This window comes from Archocentrus centrarchus, chromosome 5 (assembly GCF_007364275.1).
Source record: "Archocentrus centrarchus isolate MPI-CPG fArcCen1 chromosome 5, fArcCen1, whole genome shotgun sequence".
Classification (NCBI taxonomy): Eukaryota; Metazoa; Chordata; class Actinopteri; order Cichliformes; family Cichlidae; genus Archocentrus; species Archocentrus centrarchus.
Window position 1 is genome coordinate 20295674 of NC_044350.1, and position 26307 is coordinate 20321980.

Genomic DNA, 26307 nt, shown 5'->3' on the forward strand with positions numbered 1-26307 from the left:
CAATGGAAATTTTTTTGTTACTTTGTAGTTGATCTTGTGAAGCACTTTGGTCAACAATGTTGTTTTTAAACGTGCTCAAGAAATAAAATTGACATTGACTGAGATTAATTTATTTATATTTAAGTAAATTCAATTGAATAGTATTCAATTTTGATACATAAAACACATCTGTAAGTTATATACATATGTTAGCATTACTAAATACGCTATACATTCCCATTTCTCTTTTGAGTCTGTATAATTTATTTTCAGTCTATATCTGGGTTTGACTGTGATAAGTGGTTAAATGCAGTACAGTACAAACCAGACTGTAACTAATACCTTTTAACCTGATGGTGTCTCAGGTGGCAGCGTCATTTCCTGAGCTCAGATAACAAATTAAGGGAAAGACTTAAAACATGACTTACTGTTAAGATCATTAACAAATTTCTCTTCACCTCACTCAACTTGAAATCTAATTTCACTAAGTCGAGGTTATCACCATTTGTAAAATAAGAAACTGTAATTACATTAAGTGTTTGGAAATTCCAAGAGGTCCTAATAGAGTCAAGTAACACACATCTGCAGCTTCATTTCCAGCCAGTTAGGGAGTGTGAGGTCTTTGAAACGCCACTATCAGCTCTATTTGGTAGATCATGGTAGAATTCTACATGTTTGTCCAAGCTGAACTGGACTTTCTCAACTACATCCTGGTCAACTCAGCTGTGCTCAGACTGGAGATGGACGCTTTCCAAGGTTTTATGGCCTCGCAAAGGTAAACTGCAACTGAAAACAAAAAATGTAAAAAATTATGGCATTGTAACTTAGATGCTTGGCAGGTTATTCTCAAATTTTAGCTTAAAAACTGAGCATGTAAAAACAGTCACATAAATATCATATCTCTGCTGCAAAAATGTAATGCAGTTGCATACATGCTGCTATGACAAGCATGCCTCTTTGCTGATCATGTGTACATATGAAGAGAACTGTCTAATCAGGTTTTGGAAAAAACATTGCTATTTGTTTCCTCCCTCTGTTTAAGACTGTTATTAGTGCTGGCTGTTCAAAGATATGGCTCACTGCAGCCTGTAGACTCACAAAAAGATTATATTGTCCAGACCCACGTTAAAGGTTAAAATCATTTAAATGTGTCAGTGTAAGTGAAAAGCATTTTCTAGGGAATTTACAGGAAACATCTATCTAGAACAACTTTGGTCAAGCTTAGAACTAAATTTAAGGCAACATTAAGACATAACTGTAAGAAAGCAGTTTGATCTTCACTGTAGACAAAAACAATACAGTTAAGCTAACAAAATAAAAATCTTGTGTGTAATAACAGAATATACCGCTGAAATATTCATTTTTGCAACTATCTGAACCTCCTTTGGCATCGATAACCTCAAACAAGCATTTCCAATAACTGCATATCAGGGGCCACATTCACAAGCAATGTAGGAATATTCGAACAGAGCACCTACCCTTAGTCTACTTAATCAAGTTCTGGCAAGTAATAGGGAAAAATCCTTAGAGCAACTCTGAGTGGGGAAGGGACTTAAAGTTTTATCTCAGTGAGGAGGTGTGGTTTATTAGGTATGACACATTACAAAAATGTGGCATGGAAAGAAAAGACATGGAGTAATATGAATGCCATTTATTGTAATAATAATCCATGCTTTATTCTACAATATGTTTAAAACAGGTCTACTTGTGCAGTGACATAAATGTATTTATATGCTGATATATTTTTATTTGCTTTGGTTTATTTACAGCGCTGATAATTTAAGCAATAAACTGCAATATAATGGGAAGAAATAACCCAATAGCCTGTATCTCCTGCCGCTCTCTCCTCTGCTTAGGAAATTCTTAAGCCTCCTCAAAGTCTTCCTTTCTTCTCCTGTTTTTCACCTCAGAAGTGCTCTTAATATACTTAGTCAATAAATGCACATCTGTCTCAAGGTCATTTTGCATCGTCTCTGTTGAGATTTGTAGAGGTTTGGTCTCTGACTAGAAAAGCCATTCTGTGGTCAGTTTACAGAGGACAAAGTACCTGTATTTGTCTCGGTACATCAAATAATAGCAGTGTTGGGGTTGTTACTCAAAAGAAGTAATGTGTTACACATTACTCGTTACTTTTCTTAACAGTAATGCAATACATCACTTAATTACACACTGTAGAAAGTAATTTGTTACACTACTTGTTACATTACTGTCTCCTTACTCCATAAAATGACCTGAAGTGCATTGTCTCATGATTATCAGCTAACAATATAGCTGGTAATCATGAAGTGCATACATGCTGCTATTTCAAGCATGCCTCTTTGCATGCCCTATCCTAATGATGACAAGTGTAAGATCTTTCTTTTAGTCTTAATGTATGACCACAAAGCCAACAACAATAATTAAAGTTGAAAACCAGCCCAAAGAGACTTCAACGTGATTGGCACAGTGATTCTACTGTAGAACCATGAACAGGCAGAAACAGCAGCTGCAAGTCTGACTGCTCATCACTGCCTTTGTTAATAACTTTGTTAATAACTACACTGCTCAAAATAAATAGATAATTAAATAAAGGAATACTTTATAATCAGAGTATAGCAACAAGTCAGTTAAACTTCTGGGATATTGAGCTGGTCAGTTAAGTAGCAGAGGGGGTTTTTAATCAGTTTCAGCTGCTTTGGTGTTAATAAAATTAACAACGCGTGCAGTAGATGGGCAACAATGAGACAACCTCCACAAACAGGAATGGTTTTACAGGTGGAGGCTACTGACATTTTTCCCTCCTCATCTTTTCTGACTGTTTTTCACTAGTTTTGCATTTGGCTAGGGTCAGTGTCACTACTGGTAGAAATACCTGTAAGGTTGCATAAATAATACAATTCCTCCAGGATGGCACATTAATATGCAAGCTGAAGCTTAACACTTGATAATGTGAACAGGACCGCTCATCTTTGAAAAGCAAATATGCACTCACTACCCCTAGATATGAACAGAAGCAGTGAGGGCTGAAAGCAGCCCTAGCAGAGTCTAATTCCAACCAGGAATGAGAGTGTGATTATAATTACAATGCAAACCAAGCTCCAGGCAGTGGAACAGCACAACAGCTGGCCTCTTGCAGTGGTAAAGTACTTTTCCACAACCAGAACAAAAAAGACCTGAATGTGATGTTCATCAAATGCACAGAGAACTCCAGGACTCTGGAATGGGTCTTTCCGGGAAGGCTAAGAAAAAGCTGAGAAGCACCTGAGGAGATGAACACACTCTCCTGTCCCCTTTCTTGAATGGTAGACCACCACCAAGATTTACTTTAACTACCTCAGTGACCTAAGCCCTAGTGATTGGACAGTCCTCTATCTTATTCTCCTGTATATATGAATTCTGGGAAACTTGGCAAATTCCTTCTAAAGAGGTCAGAATTCCTCTATTCCCACTGCACACAGTATGGGCAAAGTACTGGTTCTCTGTCCTTAGTTATCTGAATGTTTGCTCAGATACTCAAACAGCAAACAATAATCAGAGCCCATTCTCCCAACCCAAAGATGTGGGTAAAAAAATGTGCTCTGCATTAAGGTGAATCCAACTGTAGCCTATCTTAACTGTTGTTATGCAACCTCTGGCACAAGATCAGGATCCCTCCTCTAAAGATCATTCCATCCAGTATTGGAAACCAGGGACTAGAAGGCCTTCAGGTGTTTCCCAGTCCATACTACATGTGGCAGGCTCAGAAAGGAGCTATTTGGCCAGGCAAGAATGGGCCTTGATGTCTCTTTGTTGGCTGAAGTATCTTACTTCCTTGGTTTTCATCATATAGAAATCTTCTGTATTACATTTAGAAAGGCCTCTAAGCCAGGAACAATTTGCCTTTAGGAGACACAACCAGGGAAAAAGTACCCTTGACAGCATGTCTTCTGGGATCATGCAGGCACTCAAACCCCTCCACTACAGCGTGGTTAGGCAAGGTTGGATAAGGTAAAAATCAACAATTATATAAATGAATAAGGCATTTTAGATGAATGTAAATAAAATGCATAAATGACCTAAAGGGTTTTCAAGGGACTATTTGTTCTAGAGTGCTTCTGTTTTTTTTAACGCTTCCACATGCATTCATATCATAGCATTTTTATATTACTAAGATTATATTTAACGAATGGCGTCTGATTATTTCACAGATTCAGAGCCATGAATGCCTGTAGCCTTGCAAAGCGACTCAGTGAAGGTTCACGTGAGAAGAAGAGCACTGAAATTTGGCTGGTTTGAGATGACCTGCTCCTTGTCTCGGAAGGGGAAAAGAGCGGATGACAGCTGCACAGAGTTTTTAGTTATTAAATGGTGTTTAAAAAAATCCCCTTATGTGTGAAGTGATTTTGATGACAATACACTAATTGGCTGTGCAGTTAATGAATATCTTTGTATGATCTCTTTTTGATGTTGCTCTTTATAGGCTGACATCAATCCAATCCTGAGCTCCACATTCACATACTCATGAGTGATGAAACTCTCAGTGCAATCCTACTGTCAAATCATCAGATGAATAACAATAACCACAAGAAAGTAGATTTATCAACCCTATTAATATTGTTTTATAAATATTTGAAGCAGGAATACTCTTAGACAATACCAAAGCTCACAGTTGAAATGCTTACCTGCCATATCACTTTGACCTCTCGTTGCCTCTAACCCCTTCTGATGGCTATGTGGCAGAGATGTCTCTGGGTGGCCTTGTCCACCTGAGGAAAACTGGAGAAAAACCACAGCTGGTTGTGAAAAAAAAAATCACTGCTGTCCTACTAACTGTTTTGAAGATGTGACTTTACTTAGTCAGTGCTCCTCCTTTACATTAAGGCCAAACACTTGCTGACATATACCATGCAGACGTGGCTAAGTGCATTGCACAGCCTGTTTGCAGCTAGTTGTTTTCAACAAAACAATTAAAAATTGTGCATCAATTGGCAGTTAAAGTGTTTAATTTGCAATTTAAACATTATCTTAGAGCTAAAGATGGTGTTTAACCTACACTGTAAACCCGGATAAGTTGAATCTACTTTAAAAAACCAAGGTAACTCGTTGCGTTAAATTTTTTAAGTAATGAAACAGTTGAATAAGTGCAGTGGACTATGTTCAATGCACTTGAGGCCCTTTTGGAATGGAATGGCAGATCTAAGTTGAATGTACTAATAACAGAGTTTCAGTAACTGAAGATACTTAGTTTAAACAATCACCACCCATTTATTTAACTCAGCTTGTTAAGTAAGCACTACTCCATTACCAACTGAACTAAACTGTATTTTCTAATTGACCAAACTTATCTTTTATAGTTCGTGAAAAATTAAAATGTCTTTTAATCAATTCCCCTATCCTTTTCATGGTCGGGGGGGTGGGGGTGGGGGCTGGAGCCTATGCCAGCTGACAAGGAAGTAAGATGTAGGGTACACCCCATACAGGTTACCAGCCTGTTGCAGGGCTAACACAGAGAGAGGGAGACAACCATTCACACCTGTGAGCGATTAACCTAATCCTAGCAACTGCACGTCTTCAGATTGTGGGAGGAAACCCACACAGACACGGGGAGAACATGCAAACTCCACACAGCAAGAGGCCCAGGTGGAATCAAACCCACAGCTATTCTAGCTGTGAAGCAGCAGTACTAACCACCACACCACCGTGCTGCTCAGTAACAAAAATATTTCTTACAATGTTGAACTGTGTCTCTTTAAATTTGGTAAATAAACAAACATGATAAAACTCAGCCCTGCTGAACACTGGTACATTAACATTTACAAATAACATTTGTCCATGGAACAATAAAAAAAAAAAAAAAAAAAACTGTACAAGTAGAGAACCAGAGTGTGAACAAAAAGCAAAAATACCAAATATCTAGTCTTTCAAACTCCACACAGCAAAAGGCTGGGGCCAAGGTGGAAATGAACCCAGACCTTCTTGATGTTATTCTAGCTGTGAGACAGCAGTGCTAAACACTACGCCACCATGCTACTGCATATTAAGCCAGTCTGTTAAAACCGGTATGAACTATGAACAGTCTACTCAGCATTAACAAGTAATGTTCACATTCTAGGTCATTTTAAGTAATATGAACTCAATATTTTTAAGTCGAATCAAAACCTGGGTTTACAGTGTAGACATTATTAGTCTTGTGACAGATCAGAGACCTGTCCTGGTCTTTTGCCCTCTCACAGCTGGAGTAGACTCCAGCCTAAAGCAAACGTTACTTACAGGTTTTCTTCTCTTGTTATATGAATCAGAAAATCTAAGTTTTAAAGAGTTTAATTGTTTTTAACAATATGGGGTAATGGCCTCTAACTCTACTATAAAAATTGGAGGCTATAATTGAAATACTTTTGCCCCTTGGCCCAATCTAAACTATGCTACTATTTACATACCTGATTTAAGTAGGTCAACATTTTTATTGTTACCTGCCAAAAAGAAATCCAAATGTCCACTCAAAGATGTCATCCTGGTAACACCTGTGCTATGTAAAGAAAAAACTTCTTGCAGTTACTGATGGAAGGGTGGGCTCAGTTAAATAACATTACATTGACCAGGTACTAGGAATGGCCAATACAAACTGGTTTCAACCCAGATCTAATCTGAATGACTAAGTTAACTTTACAACTCATAATGAAACATGTTCACTCTTTTTCCCTTACACTACCTGGCCTCACCTTTTTTTCTTGCATATTCTGTCTCTCTCTGGTGTCTGAGTTGACAACAAAGCTAAAAGAAAATGATTAAAACACTAAATAAAACCTAAGGAAATGCCTTATTTGAAAAACAGCACTCGATAATAAGCTGCCTTATGTTTACTGGCACAGTTAGGTCCACAATTTGTTGAATATTTTAATTCTTCGATGAAAGTCCTTTGCATTCAAGTCTAAAACTCAAGGACATCACCAAACACTGTTTTTTCCCTTAAGATGTCCTGCCAGGCCTTTACTACATCCACCTTCAAGTTTCTTTAGATGTTTTCTGGCAAAGTCAAAATTGGAGTTCCTGTTCTTGAGTGTAACCAGTGGTTTCCACCTTGATGTGAACCCTCTGTATTTCCATAAAGGTGTCTCTTGATTGTAGACTTTGACAATGACATGCCTACCTCATCAAGACTACTCCTGACTTGGTTACATGTTGTGAAGCTGTGTATGTAAATAATTACATACCATTTAAATAATTTCTGCCATCATGCACTTTAGCAGATTGTTGATTTGGCCACTCCAGAAGTTTTGCTTATCTCTCTGACAGATTTATTTATTTGCATATTTATTTAAGCCTGATGATGGCCTCCCTTACTTGCATTGGCATCTTTCTGGGCCTCATATTTAAAAATAGAGTGAAAAAGCTATGAAATCAACTTACACATTTTACCTGATTTATTTGTCATGAAATAACAATGAAAATGGGATGTAAAAATGTCTGTAATCCCTAAAGAGATCATGCAAAATTTTTTGCAAAAGCCTTTGAATTCAAGCTGAAAAACTGCACTTCAATCAGAATAGAAGAGTGAAACTTTGGGACCATAACCTTATGATAAAAGAAGGAAAAGCTCCAGTGATACCACAGTCTGGACTGACTTGTGCTCAAATCACTCAGTACATCATGGGACCCCCCAGCAGCCTAGACCGATTGCAGCATAACTAAGGGATGGTTCATGGTCACCTGATCCAGCCCTAACTATAAGCTTTATCAAAAAGGCAAGTTTTAAGTCTAATATTAAAAATAGATAGGGTATTTGTCTCTCAGATCCAGATTGGGAGCTATCTCCACAGAAGAGCCTGAAAGCTGAAGGCTCTGCCTCCCATTCTACTCTTAAGTATTCTAGGAACCACAAGTAAGCCAGCAGTCAGAGAGCGAAGTGCTCTATTGGTGTGAAATGGCACTATGAGGTCTTTAAGATAAGATGGGGCCTGATTATTCAAGACCTCGTTTGAGAAGAAGAATTTTAAATTCTTTTCTGGATTTAACAGGGAGCCATCTAAAGTAACTATCTGGCTAGACACCATGTCTAACACCATGTCTAAGATTTGTGGGGCCAAGTACAATAACTTCAGTGTTATCTCAATTTAGAAGCAGGAAATTAGAGGTCATCCAGGCCTTTATGTCTTTAAGACATTCCTGCAGTGTGCGTCATCTGGCTTCATGGATAGATAAAGCTCAGTATCATCTGCATAACAATGAAAATGTATGCAATGCTTTCTAATAAGGGAAGCATGTATAGTGTAAATCAGGGGTGGGCAAATATTTTGGCTCTGGGGCCATATTGACTTTTTGAAATTTGACAGATGGGCTGGGCCAGCACCAGATGCATACATATCAAACATCAAACCAAAAAAAGGCATTACAGTGTTAATACTTACATTTATTTTTAGTGGGAACAGTGTTGTTTTTGCCAGTCTGGTGTTAGTTTTGTTGTAGCAATTCTCAGAATCCTCGACAACAGTCATAATTATGATATGATTTGATTTGGGCAATTCTGTACCAATCTTCAGTGGGCCAGATTAAAAAGACCAACTGGCCAGGTGTGGCCCAGGGGCTGTACCTCTCCCACCCCTGGTGTAAATAAAACTGGTCCTAGCACAGAACCCTGTTGAACTCCCTAATTAACTTTAGTGTGTAAAGACTCCCCATTTACATGAACAAATTCTAGTCTATTGGATAAATATGATTCAAACCACTGCAGCACGGTACCTTTAATACCTATGGAATGCTTTAATCTCTGTCATAAAATATTATGGTCAACAGTATCAAAAGCTGCACTGAGGTTTAACAGGACAAGCACAGGTCACTGTCAGAGGCCATAAAAAGCTCATTTGTAATCTTCACTAATGCTTTTACTGTACTGTGATGAATTCTGAATCCTGACTGAAATGCAAACTGAATCTCCAAATAAACCATTCCTCAGAGGAGCCACAGTATCCAAAGTTGTACACAGTGTGGATGTGAAACTACTGACGAGATAATCTACCTCACTGAGAGCACAGTTTGCACTGTTGGCACATGGCATTGAATAGCATAATAGAGGAATTATATCCTCAAAATTAGTTACAGCACTTTCAGAAAGACTTCTTCTGTAATAAAATGTATTACCCACTGCTGTGTAATCCATTAATATAAATGTAAATGTTATCTAGAAAATGATCAGACAGGAGGGAGCTTTCAGGGAATATAGTTAAGTCTTCAGTTTCTATGCCATATGTCACAACAGGATCCAGAGTGCGATTAAAGTGATGGGTGCGACACCGTCTCTATGGAGATGGGGTTTGGGGGGGATAGCAGGAGAGAAGCTGCACAGAAACGTGTTGATAACTTATCATCATCATCATATGAAAAAAATATAGATCTGGATAGAGTTTGATTGGCACATGGTGACTGCATTCTTTTTTTACAACCAAGACCGAGAGAATATGGACGTGTCGCTTTCCCTACCTAATTCTACGCCCCTGCCTGGCGCGCACAACTCTCTCACGTTGGAGACGCTCTTGATTCAAGCTGCATAACTTTAATAAACTCAGCCAACCAGCTCGAAATATCAAACACATCTATTTTATCATATACGCTTTGAGGCTTCCTCATATTTGGCGTGAGATGTGCATGCGCTCCAGTTACGCCTAATTTTTAAGGTGCGGTGTGTTGATGTGGCTTCTTTGTACACAAGAAAAAAAAATAGGGATAGAAAAACTATATATAAAATGTACATGAGACAAACACATCAATCATCGCTACAAAAACAACAGGTGAGAGACACAAAACAGTTAACGTACCCATTTTTGATATCATATGATTATCATTATAGTCAAACATCAGGCAAAAGCATCAAAATGAAAAACCAAACAAAACAGAAAGTACACTCACTAAAACGAAACATAAATGCCAATCTGAATAGATTTTGTGTGTTTTAGTGAGTGTTTTTGACTGACCTGGTCCCTGACTGGGAGCTTATTTTGCAGTGTTTAGATGCAGCAGGGGGCTTTCTCTTTTTTATTCTCCGCCTCTCTCCTCCATTTTTCCTTGTCTTCCGACCATCCATTTCGCCGGGCGGTTGTCTAAATGTAATCCGTAAAGAGGCAGGTAGATATTGTCTGCCCTGCGAGAGAAGCGCACGGACCTGCGCGCACATTTCTTAGTGTTCGGCGCGCACCGGGGGACACCCAGCGGTGAGGATCAGTCGCAACTGAAGAGTGGACTCTGAGAGGTCCTTCCAATTATTACTGTTTGCAGTATTACAGCATGACCAGTTCACCGTTCACGACTGGCCCAAAACGACCCTAGACACTAGAAATGTCCTGATATATAAATAGATAAATAAAAGTGCATCAGTTCAATTACATGTCTCCTAATGGCAAATTCGCAGGAGGAATTCAAACCCCGAGATCACATATGTTGATTAGGTGTGGGAGTTAGGGTCATTTAAACTTCTCAGGGTTAAATTTTTAAATACTACAACGATAGAACTTATATGTTTTATTTGAAACGGAATTTTAAAAAATATTTCCACCAAGACTTTTTTGTAACTAAAATAATGTTTATACTGCAATGATTATTTAAACAGCAACTACAAAAAGCAGGGAAAAAAAACCTCAGTCATTTTCCAATAAGATGGGTTGTATAATATAAAACAGCACTTATTTGCAGATGAGGAAAAAGTAAGAAAAAAATTTTTTTAATTTGCATGACCCTGAGGTCATTGTCCCTCTTTGCTTTTTAAAGTCAATTATCAGTGAGACGTGAGCTCTTCACTTCCTCACAATCCTCTTGTAATCTAATTTTGCTAATTTGAGGATAACCTTGAGAAGGTATAAAACACCAAGGCAGGCATAAACTACCTGTGTGGGTTTGGCTTATACCTCTCTAACACTGTTGGGACTTTGAATCAGCTAAAGCTCCAGCAACTAGACAACTGAAGATGGGTTGGGAAGGAGGAATTGAGCCCAATGGCACTGAGGGCAAGAACTTCTACATTCCCATGTCCAACAGGACTGGGATTGTTAGAAGCCCTTTTGAGTACCCACAGTACTACCTAGCAGACCCAATATTCTTCAAGCTCCTGGCTTTCTACATGTTCTTCCTGATCTGCACTGGAACGCCCATCAACAGTCTGACATTGTTTGTAACTGCTCAGAACAAGAAGCTCCGGCAACCTCTCAACTACATCCTGGTCAACCTGGCTGTGGCTGGACTCATCATGTGCTGCTTTGGATTCACCATCACCATCACATCAGCTTTTAATGGCTACTTCATTCTTGGAGCCACCTTCTGCGCTATTGAGGGATTCATGGCCACACTTGGAGGTAAGAAAGAAGAAGCAAGATCCTTTTCAGGATCATTTCGATTTCACTGGCAGGTATACAATATAAATCAATAACTTACCCTTTCTGTCTACAGGTGAGGTTGCTCTCTGGTCACTTGTTGTTCTGGCTGTTGAGCGATACATTGTTGTCTGCAAACCCATGGGAAGCTTCAAGTTCACTGGAACTCACGCTGGTGCTGGAGTACTCTTCACATGGATCATGGCAATGGCTTGTGCTGCACCTCCACTTTTTGGCTGGTCCAGGTACTCATTTGTTTCTAAAGCGTTCGCTTTAGTTTAAGAGCACTTTTAAAAACACCACCACCACCACCAAAACAGACTGAGAAGATCGTAAATGTCTTTAAATATTATGGATGATTTTTAAAAACCTGTTAAATCTCACGCAGGTACATTCCAGAGGGAATGCAGTGCTCCTGTGGTCCTGACTACTACACACTGGCTCCAGGCTTCAACAATGAGTCTTATGTCATCTACATGTTTGTTGTCCACTTCTTTGTTCCTGTCTTCATCATTTTCTTCACTTATGGGAGCCTTGTGATGACAGTCAAAGCTGTAAGTGAAAATTCAAGCTCTTTTTACATTATATCAAGCACTGTTACATGACAACAAACTAGCCACTACTACTGTAGGCTTCATATATGAACCTTGCTGATTATGTTTTGTTTTTTTTACATTTACAAAACTTCACAGGCAGCAGCACAGCAGCAGGACTCAGCTTCTACCCAGAAAGCTGAGAGGGAAGTGACACGTATGTGTATATTGATGGTCTTGGGCTTCCTGGTAGCTTGGACACCATATGCCAGCTTTGCTGGTTGGATTTTCCTGAACAAGGGAGCCTCCTTCAGTGCCCTGACTGCAGCCCTCCCTGCTTTCTTTGCAAAGAGCTCTGCCTTGTACAATCCTATTATCTACGTGCTCATGAACAAACAGGTTGGTTCTATATATGTTCTCTTTGCTTTCTTCTCACTTTTTTCAATCTTGAACTGTGTTTCCTGAGTTTCTGTTTTTACTCTGCCTTTCAGTTCCGTAACTGTATGCTATCCACTATTGGAATGGGCGGCATGGTGGAGGATGAGACCTCAGTTTCAGCAAGCAAGACAGAGGTGTCCTCTGTGTCTTAACCGTGATGGCATCTTCAGATTTATGGACATTACAGATTGTTTCCAGATTTCAAAAGATCCAATTAGAGAAAATTTTTGCCAAATGGATTTAACAAAGGGACTCTGGATCAAAAGCACTAAGGAATTCTAAGTTATCTTATCTGTGAACTACCAGAAGAGGAAAGGCATTTTCTGTTGAGGTTATCTTGTGCAGCAAGTGTGTCTGTGTTCCTGCGAATGTGAATGAGTGAATATGAGTGACCTCATAATCTAAAAACACCTCAACTTGTAAACCTGCTGAAATGTGACACTTTTACCTGATGAATGTCCAGTCACATGTTGATTGTTTTCATGTGGGAGAGCATATATTTTACTGGTTTACCAGTGGTGTTATTTTTATGCATTATATGAAAAAGAAAAAAAAAAAAGAACTGAGTAGAGAATAAATGCATGCATGAAAAAGAAACATACTGGTGTGGTTGTTTAACTCTGAACCTTTACATGCTGGTTTGATTATCTGCTGCCTAAAACCAAAGAAGAACTCTGCATATTTAAGGAATATTTGAAATTAAATTACAAGCCCTAATGTGTTTCATGAGCAGATAAGAGAAGATAAGATAACAGCTGATGCATATTATGACTAGCTGCATCCAAAACTGCAATATTCAATATTTCAGGTTGAATCAATTTGTGTTTTTATGTAGCCCAAAATAGTTTGAACTCGAGCATTTTCACAATCTGTGCGATATTTAATATACTTAACCCCTTAACTCTCAAGAAAATGATTGTTTAAGTAAATATATATGCCATCACACTATAATCACACTTATAGTAATCTTTTGTAAATTTTCTGTTACAAAGTAAGAACAGAATGTGTTGTAAAAACACAGTCATGTAAGATCAGTAGCAATTGTTTTACAGTCAGTGTTTAGTTGTTGAAATCTTGGTCAGTACACACTTGAAACATGTGAAAAGCTTCAAGGTAGAAGCCAACTTGCAACTTGGATTATGTCTGTCTGGTCTAGGTCATTTTGCATGTGTGCATGTCATTCTATCATTCTGTTTCTTAACACAACAACACAGCAAGTGTGTCTGTGTTCCTGCGAATGCATGTGAATGAGTGAGTGTGAGTGAACTCAGATACTCAAAAGACAAAAAAAAGACAAACTTTAAACCTGCTGAAATGTGACACTTTTACCTGATGAATGTCCAATCACATGTTGATTGTTTTCATGTAATTATGCGGGCTGGGGGTGTCATACTGTATACTTTACTGGTCTGCCAGTGGAAAAATGTAGAACTGAGTAGATAATAAATGCATGCATGAAAAGAAGCACACTCTTGTGTTTACCTGTGAACTTTTACACTCTGGTTTCAACATTTTACGGGTTTTTACATTTACTGATTCTTCCCCCTCTGAATATGAACAAGAAAAATAATACATTTCACCAGGCTGATATTATTCTTTTCTGGATAAAACCAAAGTCACTCACTGATCATATTCTCATCATATCATTCTCAAGTTACCCAACTATGACAATCAGCAATCCACTTTTGAACAGACATATCTGTCATGTTATATCTATGAATCATAGCAATCCACTGGGAATTCTCTAAAGCAGTAACACAGATATTCCCTTTGGTGTACTACTTAGAGACCAGCTAGAGACCAGCCACATGGGGAGTACACCAAAGGTGAGGGAGAAGAAAAATCAGTAGCACAAAGGAAAGAGATAACTCTCACATTGTATGAGTGTCCAAGTCTAACAATGTTAGATCCACTTCAAAGAAACTTCCACAAATACCAGCTACTAATAGAGGATAAAAGAAACTAACGGTGGTAAAACAGCAGTCCTTACCGACAGAAAAGTTTAGGACATCCTCAACAACTCACCTCCGCCTCGCTGTCAAAGGGAGCTTCATGGACTCTTCTATTGACAGCTAAAAGGTAAACAGCAGACTGACATCCTACACTCACTAAATATGTAAGTCACGCATCTGTTTTTTTCATTCCTGATTTATTACTAAGTGTTGATATTATTCAAATATCTTAAAATATAGTGTGCATGAAAATTTTTTATACTCATGAAACATGTCAGCCAGCCGTGGCATCAACCGCTTTATGTCACACAGTGGCCACCGTAGCTAGGATTATGCACTTGAAAAATTGGGAGGGGTAAGAAAGCAGAATTCAGTTGACTGCAATATACTGACATCTAGTGGTGAGAATTTACACAGTGCACCTTTAATGTTTAGAGACATGGCTGCATGTTTAAAATAATGGCGAATTGCTGAGATGTGAAAATTGGCCAGTGAAATGAATGACTTGTGTTACACACTGTTATTAGATACAAGAACTGTTTCACTTCCTTGTGATGGAAGGCAGTCACATTGAGGGGATTAGACCAACAGGTCTACAATGGAGACCAGTAGATGTTTCAGAACAGAACGTTAAAATGTCCTTTGGCCTGTATGACTCACAGATAATATGTTAAACACTATGTAATGGCATGTGCAAATACATGAGTCTGAGAGTACATTTCCTTGTATCTGAAAATGCCCAAAATCCCCTTTTTATTCACAAAGTCTTAAATGTTGAGCTTATATGTGAAATCACCTGAATTGTAGAACATATTTTCAGTAATTAGCTATTTCCCATGACTTGATAATAAATGAGCTTCCTCGGTGGAGACGGTGGATCAGAAGGGAAAAAAACATGCAGATCATATACCTGTGATGTTACACCACCCTCTTGAGGTCTAATTCCTAACATGCAACCCCTTTTGCATGTCTGCTGTAATGCATGCCAAATCTTTGGAGACTGAAAAAAAAAATGCACATATAAAAACAAACAAAGACAAACATGAAGGTAACACGTGGTTTCTGCTCAAGTGGGATAATTTAAAAGAAAAGAATGGCTATTTTAAAAAATTAACCTTGTAGGATCCTCTTTTAAAACACTCTCAGATGATTAAGTAGGTGGATATTGCCCCCTGCAGGTGTTTACAAAAAAGTGAAACACATCCTATGACTTTGCATCGCAACATATACAACACATTCCTTATTATGCTCCATTTGGAAATAAAGGTCACAGCTGGTTCATATACACTAGTGGAAACAGACATAACCAACATTAAGTGTTACATGCCAGTATTACATCTTACAAAAGGGGATTAATTACATTTAAATGTAGCCTTACTTCCATACAAGATGGGCCATCTATCTCATCACGTAAGCCTTTTATTTCCTGCTGATGACCTGACCCTAATTGGCATGCTGTGGGTACATTCACTGCAATTTTCTTCAAAGAGCCTGCTCTGGACACCTGCATGTGCTTAGTCTCTCTGTCAGGGGGCCGGCAGAGGCGAGCATCACCCCTCTTTGTTCTAATTGCTTTAATCAGATAGCGGATTGCATACAGAAGCCTTAATAACAAACTTGGGGATGCGCTGACTGTAACTCAAAGCTAATGTTCACTTTGAGGACGGCTGGAGCAACATAATAGTTCTTTTAGCAACAGTCTGCAGTGTAGCAGATAATTACTGCCTATAACCACCAGTATTTTAAACAGAAGGTCAAATCTGCACGTGTAAGTTTGCCATGATTTGTTTTTGACTTATGATATCATTTTTTTTTTTACTGTATGCCTGAAATGTATAAAGTGATTCATAATAAAGGTGAGATTTGTACTGGCTTCATTTCTTTCTCTTTTTTGCTGTTTTTCCAAAAATCTGCTTACATTTTTCTTATCTCGTTTTTGACAGGTTACTGTTTGTATGTGACAAAACTAAAAGATTTACTAAAACTGACGGTTTTGGTGCCAAGGTTTGTTGAAACAGTCTGACTATTAAATACAAATAGTATTTCAGTCTGATGTCATTTTGCCACAGAATACAAGTTAAATAAATCAAACAGATTTTGACATCTTTGCCTCTGACAGCATTTGACCTGACTGCTCAGAAGAGAACAATCAGTGTTGCTCAGATACCAAACCAAATTACTTCTCATAGGCTACAGCAAGAACAACTTGTCAAACAACACTGATCATGTTGTTCAAAAACAGGTGACTGTTCAGGACCTGCCACGATAATTGAATTTATGTGTTGGTGGTGTTCCTCTGAACGAGCGACAAAGACTCTTTGACACACTGAGATTCACAAGCAAAGTTATTATTCAGCAAAGAATATTTATTCCACCTATAGTGGCTTCATTGCAACAACAACAATTTACTTAGGTGACGTGTAAACCACTTGCAATTCAAAGGTGGATTATCAAACATGAATTGCTGACATTTATATCAATGAGAACATGTACACAAACCAGCTCAACCAACATGTACTAACTCAAAGTCATTGACATGTGAAGATGGGCTGAGTGGTGAGAAGTTTTAGGTATGATGTTAACTGTCTCAAACAGGTGAAAGAGATATCTAAATAAGGTTCCTGTTAGGCTTTGCAGGAGAGATAAATCCACTCACAGTGTGAGCCATGCTTCTATATATGAGCTACTCATTATTTAAATTGTAGTGACTAGAGTCAGTATTTGTTCTAATTCTCTGTGCTGGCTTCACTTTTTTTTTCTTTTTCTTTTTAAATATTCACTCACTTTTAGCATCCCCCCCTTTCTGTACTTTTCTGATATCTCTGACTGCACAAACAAATAGTGGCATATACTCACTTTGACATGTCACTCATAATCAGAGTATCGCTGAAGAAATATGCACAGCAAGAACTGAACAAACTATATATGAAAATTGAAATTAACACAAAACTCAGTGTCTTTATCAGCAGAGAACACACATCCTTAATAATAATATAAATTATAAACAACATGAGCCACCTGACCATTATATAAATACATGTCAAAACTCTACAGTACATTGGTTGGATATATTCCTGCACTAATACAACATGTTCATAGAATTCATAATATACTAAAACAAATTATACATGTATTAAAAATATGTCTAATATATCAGGTGAAATTAGCTAATTTAATCAGTCCCCAACATGATATTAAATGTTAAAGCATCTAATTTACTTGCCATTTATTTTGGGAACATTTACATTCATGGCCACTTTATTAGGTATACCTTGCTTGTTCTGAGTTGGACCCCTTTTGCCTTCAGAACTGTCTTAATTCTTCATTCAACAAGGCGCTGGAAACATTCCTCAAAGATTTTGGTCCATGTTGACATGATAGCATCACACAGTTGCTGCATGTCCACGATATGAATCTCCTGTTTCACCACATCCCAAAGGTGCTCTTTTGGATTGAGATCTGGAGACTGTGGAGGGCACCTGAGTACAGTGAACTCATTGTCATGTTCAAGAAGCCACTTTGAGATGATTTGAACTTTGTGACATGGTGTGCTATTATGCTCAAAGCAGTCATGAGAAGATGGGTACACTGGGGTCATAAAGGGATGGACGTGGTCAGGAACAATAGTCAGGTAGAGTGTGGCTGTGTGCTCACTTGGTACTAAGGGGGCCAAAGTGTGCCAAGAAAATATCCCACACTATGTTACGCCACCAGCAGCAGCTTGAACCATTGATACATCCATACTTTCATGTCGTTTACACCAGTCTCTGACCCTACCATCTGAATGTCACAACAGAAATTGAGAATCATCAGTCCAAGCAACATTTTTCCAGTCTTTTCCAATTTTGGGGAGCCTGTGTGAACTGTAGCCTCAGGTTCCTGTTCTTAGCTGAAAGAAGAGGCAACCAGTGCTGTCTTCTGCTGCTGTAGACCATCTGCACCAAGGTTTGACATGTTGTACATTCAGAGATGCCATTTGGAACACCTTGGTTGTAAGGAATTACTAGTAAGTTCGTATCAGCTTGATGCAGTCTGGCAAATCTCCTTCTCTTCACCCAGAACTGCTGCCCATTAGATATTTTCTCTTTCTTGAACCATTCTGTGTAAACCCTAGAGATGGGTGTGTTAGAAAATCCCAGTAGAAATGGCTGATCCTGGTAGATCAGCCATTTCTGAAATACTCAGTCCAGCCCATCAGGCATCAAAGACCACGCCAGAATGGCGAATGTGGATGTTCAAACTGAGTGTCCCAATTCTCATGTTCACTTTGAACTTTAGGAGATTGCCCTCACCGTGTCTATACGGCTGATTGGCTGATGAAATTTGTGCTAACAAGCAGTTGAACAGGTGTGCCTAATGAAGTGGCCAGTTAGTGTATTTATTTGAATGCAGATTTCTTTTTAAAAAAAGAACCAAAAATGTCAAAAATTTTAAAGGCAATCCAATAGTGGTCTACTTTCATGGAAAAGCACAATTCCCATGTTAGTCACAGAGTTTTTGGTATTACAGTTACAGTGTAGGTGTGTGTGTGTGTGTGTATATATATATAAATGTATATACAAATATATATATAAATGTGTGTGTATGTCTGTGAGTACACCCTTTAATTTAATGATGCTTGTAAATACTGTTCATTATTATTACTATTATTGTTATACTATTGTTATTTGGAATAGTAGTAGTAGTAGTTTAGTAGTTGTAATAGTATACACATTTAACATGTCACATTTAATGTTAAGAAGTTAAAATAGTCACTAAAAACTGTCGTCATGATTGGGTTTCATGCTACAACCACAGGGCTACAGTTGTTTGCACAGTTTATACAGTCATGTTTAACTTCATGATATCATGTAAACTGACATGCCTTTGTTCCTTGGCATGCACTGACTGATAATGATTGTATCATCATGCTGTATATCCTTTTGTCTTTGCAGTTACTGGTGTCTGAGGACCAAACAGTGCATACTGCATGGTCAAACGGGTTAAGACGTTTTAAGTATTAGTTAGCATTTTGTTAATTGTCTTAATCAGGATGAAACAGATACCCTGAGGGATTATCCCCGTGGGCTTTGCAGTTGAGATAATCCTGATACACAGTGTGAGCAACACTTTGGTGTTTTCATAACAGTATTCACTGTTTATTTCCTTTACAGATTTCTTTTCTCAGTACTTCCTCACTTTCAGTGTCCCCTGTTTTGTGTCGTTTTTAATGACAATGTAGCGACTGACATCTTTCACTGCACAAACAAATCACACACACTCACTCTGATTATCTAAAGAAACACTGTAACTGGATGAATATCAAAACCTCAAAACAGGCTGGATGTCCCACAGTGTCTTTGCAAGCAGGTAATTATACAACATGAGTTCTTCAGCATATTTCAGGTTAAAATTATGATTTTAACATGAAAGTTATAATGACCCATTAGAACTGATGTACAGAAGAAGAAGCACCGAGCTATGATATGTGTGTTGAATATGCATGTATTTACAGAAAGAAGCACACATCTATCAATACTCATTAGAAATGTTCAAATGGAGACACTGCAGTGCTAATAACAAAGAGAATCAATTATACAGTACAGTCAAACATTAAATATTTATAGAGCAAATGCTACCACATTGGTTAGATGTATTCATGCACTGATACATATTTCCATTTTCTTTACACAGTAACAAATGTATTTTCCATTTAAAGGGAAAACTGAGAATTTAGTTTGTGAAGTTCAATTATTTTTGCATTAATAAGTCCAAGCCCCAGTATGATAATGCTAAAGCAACTAGATCCTTTCTCACTGATCCAAACAAAAACTAAAACAAGGTATTTCCAGGGAAAATAACAGAAAAATAGGAAATTCCCCCTAAAACATGCAACAGCACCCCAAGATCTCAGAAACAGGATTCTTGAGCAATCATGAGCATATAATTTTATCTAGAGGATAAAATAAAATGCATCGTGATCTGACCCCTTCAGAGTGACATTTAGTCAGCAATCAAGCCATTTTCATAAACTGAAAATGCCAATAACACATTTTCATTCAGTCCACCATACACATGTGCATGATCAAACATCTGGTCACATCTCATTGATAAATATCATCGGCCCTTGAGAAGCAATTTTATCCCCTTTGTCATAAATTACTGGTTTACCAAGATAAGTCTGTGGTAAGCTGAAGCTTACCTGTGACTGGTTGATGCTAGCTTGCCTCTGGACCTGGTGATCAAAATCTCCCTTTGACAGACTGAAACTGTTCTGTCTGGAGGGACTAAAGCTCTCCTCTGGCTGATCGAAGCTGCTCTCACTGTAGAGCCGCTGTCGCATTGAGCCTGAACGTTTCCCAGATGCACTCCTGGTCGGATATCTCTGACCAGTCTTGTACCAGCCGGTCTCTTTGAAGACAAACCAAATATTCCCAGCCCAAAGGACAACATTAACAAAACCAAAGACCTGGAGGAAAAGAAAAAGAAAAAGAAAAGACTAATGGCTTGCTTTCCATAGCTGTGATACAGAATATGTGTTATTTGTTGATTGAAGACATACCACAGATGTGTTAAGACGTGACCAGAGAGGCTCCTCTGTAGCTGTACATTTGTTTTCCTGAGCTCTACAGGAAGTGATGAGAAGAAGCACCTGTGTTGGGTTTGTGGCTGCCTTTATATCAGAAAGCGTTTTGGCCCAACAACAACTGCTGACCAGCCACATGAAGGAGAAGATGACTGTAACAACAAAATCCTGCTCAGGACAGGAAGAGAAAGGGCAGAAAGGGAGGAAAGTGATGAAAAATATTGAGTAACAACTTAAAATAGAGCACAGTGTTAGTTCATGAGGTCAAGGTCGCAATACTGGCAGAATAGCTTATATCAGTGCCACCTCACTTCAACCAATGACTACACTGTGCAATTGGCTATCTCACATAGAACAGGCTATTTAAAATTACTGCGTACCTGCAAGCTGCTCGACAACAAGTCCCCACCCCAGATCTATAAAACTAAAAGACTGGACGAGTGACATTTGAATGTAAAAACTCACTGACCACAAGCGGACCTCTGTTGTTCTTCAAGTACTTGTTCTGGTAGAAGACATAGACAATGGTTGCCAACAGCGAGTACAGGAAAGCAAAGACACCCACGGTCACGAAGTATTGAGCAGCTGAGGAGAAGTCACCTTCCAGGAAAATAATCTCTTCTCTGTTCTCTTTACACAAAGGAGCCTTAAAATGCACTTGCTGTAATCTACAAAACAGAAAAAGCAGTTTTATGGGGGGGTCCATAGCTGTTTACATATAGTCTATGGAATTACACAATCTGTCTGAAGCATATTAATTTAACTGGCCATTGATTGTTCACCAGAACTTTTTTGGGGGGTGGGGGAGTTGAGAAATACAGCTTAAAACCCTAGTGGTGCTTTAATAAAAAGTAAAAAATAAAATGCTAACTTCTTTGTTTCTTTCTTTTTAGGTGTTGTTGTTGTTGTTGTTGTTGTTTGTTTCTCACAGGACCCCTGTGAATTTGGTATTGCTCATATAGGAAGACACTATACAAAATTTATAAAGTAGCTGCAAGAGAAAAAAGTCAAGGACTTCTGCAAGATGTCTAGAATATGAGGAAAGGATACTGAGACTGCATCTGGAATGTGAAGGATTCTCAGTCCAATGAAAGCAAACTGAGCAACTGTTACTGTGAAAGGTTTAGATCTCTATCAATCCAGCACTTATTGAGCATTAGTCATGTTTTTCAGTGTTACGGTTAATGATTTCATCCTTTCATCATTAAGGAGTCCATACAGTAGGTAGCCACATATCAAAAACAAAATATTTTGTGACAACATTTTACTATACTGAGTGCTACTTGGTGCTGAAATTGTAAATCAGGAGGTCCCAGATAGGGGGCACTCTTTGGCTATTTGTTATCACAATCAAAGAATTGTTAATTTGCATTTAATAACCAGAAAAATTATGATCATCATTAGCTCAAAATAAGCAAAATGCACACGGAGTCCCATTATCAGGTTTATTTTAAATTTCAGCACTTGTCCAAAAAATTATAGTGGATTCAAAAGATACAGTTAATGTGCTTAAGTTGCCCAGTGTGAACACACACACCTCAGTAACAGGTGTTAATGAAACTTGCTTGAAAATAAATAGCTTTTGATAAAAACTTTAAGACACTTGATTTCTGGCTTCTTGCTGTAGTCTTTCCTTTGAGACAAAGATGTGAGAGCTTCATGCATTTACACATGTGACATAACAAAAGTATCTTCTTAACTATTAATTTTCCTGATACAGAGACAGGATTAGTGGAAATGTACTGTAAATGTGTAGCTTTGATACTGATGTAATTTTGAAGTGATTTTGGTTATAATGCACTGTGTGAGCTTTGTGGACGATGCTTGTGTACTTGTTTCTTGTCTCTCAGTTAGTTGTGCATAAATAACTAATCAAGGAACCAAAATGGGCAAAATGTATCTTGTGTGCATGAAAATAAAACACGGACTAAGAAGCCTTCCAGAAAAAAAAATTACTAAGCAGCCTGAAGATTAACTGGGGCTTCATTATAAAATACTGATGCATATTGCCCATATGGTAAATTGGCTCACACTCATGTGGCACTTTTTCTACTCTATTTGAGCACTCAAAACACTTTCTTGCTACAAGCCTCATTCACACAAGCACCTTTTTTTATGCCTAAGTGCTTTCAACCTAACATTCACACACTCCCACAGATACATTGGAGGTCAATATCGTGCCAAAGGATACTTCAGTGTGCAGACTAGAGGAGCGACCTTGGTAGACGATCCGCAATCCTGAGCTACAGCTGCCCCGATATGCTTTATAATGTATATTTGATTTCTCTCAGCATCTATTCTAATAAAATTGCAAAGGGCGTGAGGGGTTGGATTGGGTCTTGTGACTGGGTTTTTTTTCACCTCAAGATCAGAGTTTGGCTTTTGATCAATTTGTGATGAATTAATGATTTTTTAAAAATTCACAAACAAAGCAATAAATACAGGTGCAATTTTTGCAGCACAACTACTGGCTTTACACTGTTATATGCATAGAAAAGCAGTGTAGACATACTTACCAAATGAAAATCATTAATTTGAATGTGCTGGTATTTGTGAACTGATATTTCTGGATCTCAGACACCAGTTTTTGTGTCACTACTGTTGCCACCATCCAATGTAAACTACACAAGAAACGGCAAAGTGGTTGAACTGTTAATTAGCCATCCAGCTGCCTATTTTCTCAACCACTTATCCATTTCAGGTTAGTGAGGCAGCTGTGCATGGGCAAGAGGCAGAGTCCAGTTCTGAACTGGTCCATCACAGCCCTGACACATGGAGACAATCACTCACGCTCATAATCACACCTGTGGCCAATTTAGAATCAGGGCATGTTGACCTATGTCAGAAGGGCATGTTGGCCCGAAACGTCACTTCTTTGTAAGGTCTGTTTAGATTAAATATTTTTCAAGGAGCGTTCTGGTGTGCGGAATTCTGTTTTCCATTAATTTAGATGATAGATAGAATCGGCACAGGCTCCGGGAGAACATGCAAACTCTACACAGAAGGGCCGCCAGGACCTTTATGCTGTGAGGCCAACTATTGCTCCACATTATTATATTATTTATTTTCCACAATTGCACTATGAAGGATGAAAGAGGCTGACTAACAGCTGCACCTAAATAAATCCTGATGACTTGTGGTTCACAACAAGCACATCCACATTCATCACACCATTCATGGCTCAGATAAAATGTGAAAACTGTGACCTGCAGCAACATGTTGAAGTCTGTGGAAATAACTCATTTAAATGGGGAGGCTTTTGTTATGCATGCAGGACTTAAAGGTAACACACCCCCATCAGTAAAACAACTCCATTTTCATGCATTGCTCTTTGTACTTAACTGATATAAAATTAAACTCTTCAACATCTGCTTTTGGCTCGATTCTCTGTCTCATTCTGCAATTTAATTTAATCAGTGAGTAATTACATTCTGTATTCCCACTGCACATCTGAAACGTACTAAAAATATATAACTGCTGTGAATAAAGTAGATCCCGACAGACTCAACACAGCAATAAGAACAATTTCTTTTTGTCATCCTGGAAAACAGCCAAGAAATGTTTATTTAAAATTCACAAAGAAAGATACAATTTTTGTGGTTATTAATATCATCAGTGCATCGCTAAGAATTCGCATACATCCACAGGTACATGCTGTGAAGATAGAGAACACTAAAAAGAAATGCCTGGAGCAGAAGTTCAAAAAAGAACACCTGAAGGGAAGGTTTTCCCCATAGGACTCCAGGCACAGCTGAATCTAATGATGCAGCGCAGTATTTTAGACTCTGGGACAATAAATGGGTCAGACTCCTGCTCAGCTGTCCAGCTCCCTCATCTTAAATTGGACGAGCTTTAACAAAGAGCATCTCCTCTCTTTTAGACCCGATAACTCAGTGGAGCAGGGCTGTGTGTGAGTTTAAAATACTTTCTGAGCCTATTTGAGATGATTGCTGTGGACATGCTTTTTTTTTTTTTAAGGAGACTATTCACATTTCAACTCTTAAAATGATGAGATGTAAAGTTATTTCTTTAAAGTTCTCTGTCAAAGATTAAAGGAGTCTCACTTGTAAGTAAACTACCAAATGGGATCAAAAAGATGTTATAAAAAAGAAAGCACAAGCAGCCAGGTTACCTGAAAGGATAGCCAAAATCAATGTTGATGCTCCGGTTATTCTGCCTCCTGTCTGCACAGTCCACTTTAACCTGGAGATGACCATAGTATCCTCCACATGTTGCAAAAGCACAGATGGCAAAAATCTTTGAAAAAAAAAAATCATAAGCGAATAATCATTACTTGACAATTTATTCAGATTCTCTAAAAGCAGTTGACTCCAATCAGTGTGTGAGTGTGGCTTACTGCATAATGTATACACATCAATAAATTATATGACAGATTATTAAGATTTATAATTGGTTTGAAAACAAAACCTGAATAATTTAAAGGTTCGAAGACAACAAACAGAGCTCCTCACTGTGCCCTGGAAGGAGGCCACAGCAGTACAGTGAGATTCAAATTGTCGATGTTACTTAGACCTCTGAGTTTTGTATTAACTGTGAAATCTAACTGAACGTGGAGCAGAAGCCTTCCTATTTCTTCCACTTTATTTACATAAAGATCAAGAGCTTTACTCTGTCAGCAACTTTTAAACAGAATTTTTACTTTCAGCATTAACAACTTTAAACTTTAAAAGTTATCACTAAATAAACTGCTTTAATTCATTTACCACATCATACGTTAAATGTGAAGAGATGCAGATATCCTCATTATCACCAAACTGAACAGCTAAATGCAGAAAATAAGCCAACAAAGAAAGAAACTTACCGGAGCAAATATAACCATACACATTTAAAAATCACAGAGCCCAACTCCGCACGGTGCAGGCAGCTTTAGTCACCAGGTTGAAATGTCACTGATGTAGACAGGAAAACCAGAGCGACTCTTCCAGCAGAGGGGAGGGCTGACAGGAGGTGCCTTCCCCAAGGAGGAGTCGAAGATGTTCTCAGATGCTATATTTATTTAAGCACTGCAATAAGCTATCAAAGAATATCAGGTAAAAAATAATTTTATTTGTTTGTACTATACTGAATCTAAGACTGATGGTTTTTGGGGTAATGGCATGGCATGGGATAAACATCTTTTCAAAATAAGGCTATGTCATGAACATGAAACGCATGCAAATATCTGGGGCAGTGTTTTCATCATAATAATTATTTTTTGGAATTTAATTGAGTGAATGTGCTGAATTTATGGTTAAATATAAAACCCTGAACTTGTAATGCTGTATCATATTGTACACACTCAGATGTTATGCACCTGGGTATTTTATCACTGAGGTAACTTGTCTTTGTAAACAGAAATGAAGGAAACAAATTACTGCTTTGTTGTCTGCCTTTGATTTCTCTGCTTTAGGCTGAAAATCAAAAGCCAAACGAATGACTGAAAGTTTAATTTTCTCTTTTCATTTGGAACTTAAAGGGAAATGTTGATGCAAAGAAATCATTTCATCTGCTTCAGCTATCCAGTTCAT

At 38.2% G+C, this 26307-nt stretch overlaps 2 protein-coding genes and 1 long non-coding RNA gene across 3 annotated transcripts; 2 read left to right on the forward strand and 1 right to left on the reverse strand.

The window, feature by feature from the left end:
* Positions 1–473: 473 nt before the first annotated feature.
* LOC115780581 (uncharacterized) lies at positions 474–4319 on the forward strand. Its single transcript, XR_004019981.1, has 2 exons — positions 474–754; positions 4146–4319. It is a non-coding gene; the product is annotated as an uncharacterized LOC115780581 (long non-coding RNA).
* Positions 4320–10794: 6475 nt separating this feature from the next.
* Positions 10795–13202, forward strand: LOC115780579 (green-sensitive opsin-like). The gene is made up of 5 exons (XM_030729846.1): positions 10795–11273; positions 11368–11536; positions 11680–11845; positions 11984–12223; positions 12316–13202. Exons 1-5 carry the CDS (start codon positions 10889–10891, stop codon positions 12412–12414), a joined length of 1059 nt encoding a protein of 352 aa, XP_030585706.1. The 5' UTR covers positions 10795–10888; the 3' UTR covers positions 12415–13202.
* A 7088-nt stretch (positions 13203–20290) lies between these two features.
* On the reverse strand, positions 20291–25625 carry synprb (synaptoporin b). The gene is made up of 5 exons (XM_030729971.1): positions 25602–25625; positions 24912–25036; positions 21249–21447; positions 20756–20947; positions 20291–20662 (listed from the first exon to the last, which is right to left on the reverse strand). Exons 1-5 carry the CDS (start codon positions 25623–25625, stop codon positions 20291–20293), a joined length of 912 nt encoding a protein of 303 aa, XP_030585831.1.
* Between the last annotated feature and the right edge of the window lie 682 nt (positions 25626–26307).

Excerpts from the sequence above, each read along its gene's own strand:
- LOC115780579 (XM_030729846.1), top strand. The coding sequence starts at position 10,889 with ATGGGTTGGGAAGGAGGAATTGAGCCCAATGGCACTGAGGGCAAGAAC. Across the intron at positions 11,274-11,367 it reads ATTCATGGCCACACTTGGAG|GTGAGGTTGCTCTCTGGTCA; the intron begins GTAAGAAAGAAG and ends TTCTGTCTACAG. Across the intron at positions 11,537-11,679 it reads CCACTTTTTGGCTGGTCCAG|GTACATTCCAGAGGGAATGC; the intron begins GTACTCATTTGT and ends AATCTCACGCAG.
- synprb (XM_030729971.1), bottom strand. The coding sequence starts at position 25,625 with ATGTGTATGGTTATATTTGCTCCG. Across the intron at positions 20,948-21,248 it reads ACAACAGAGGTCCGCTTGTG|GATTTTGTTGTTACAGTCAT; the intron begins GTCAGTGAGTTT and ends TGTCCTGAGCAG. Across the intron at positions 20,663-20,755 it reads CACGTCTTAACACATCTGTG|GTCTTTGGTTTTGTTAATGT; the intron begins GTATGTCTTCAA and ends CTTTTCCTCCAG.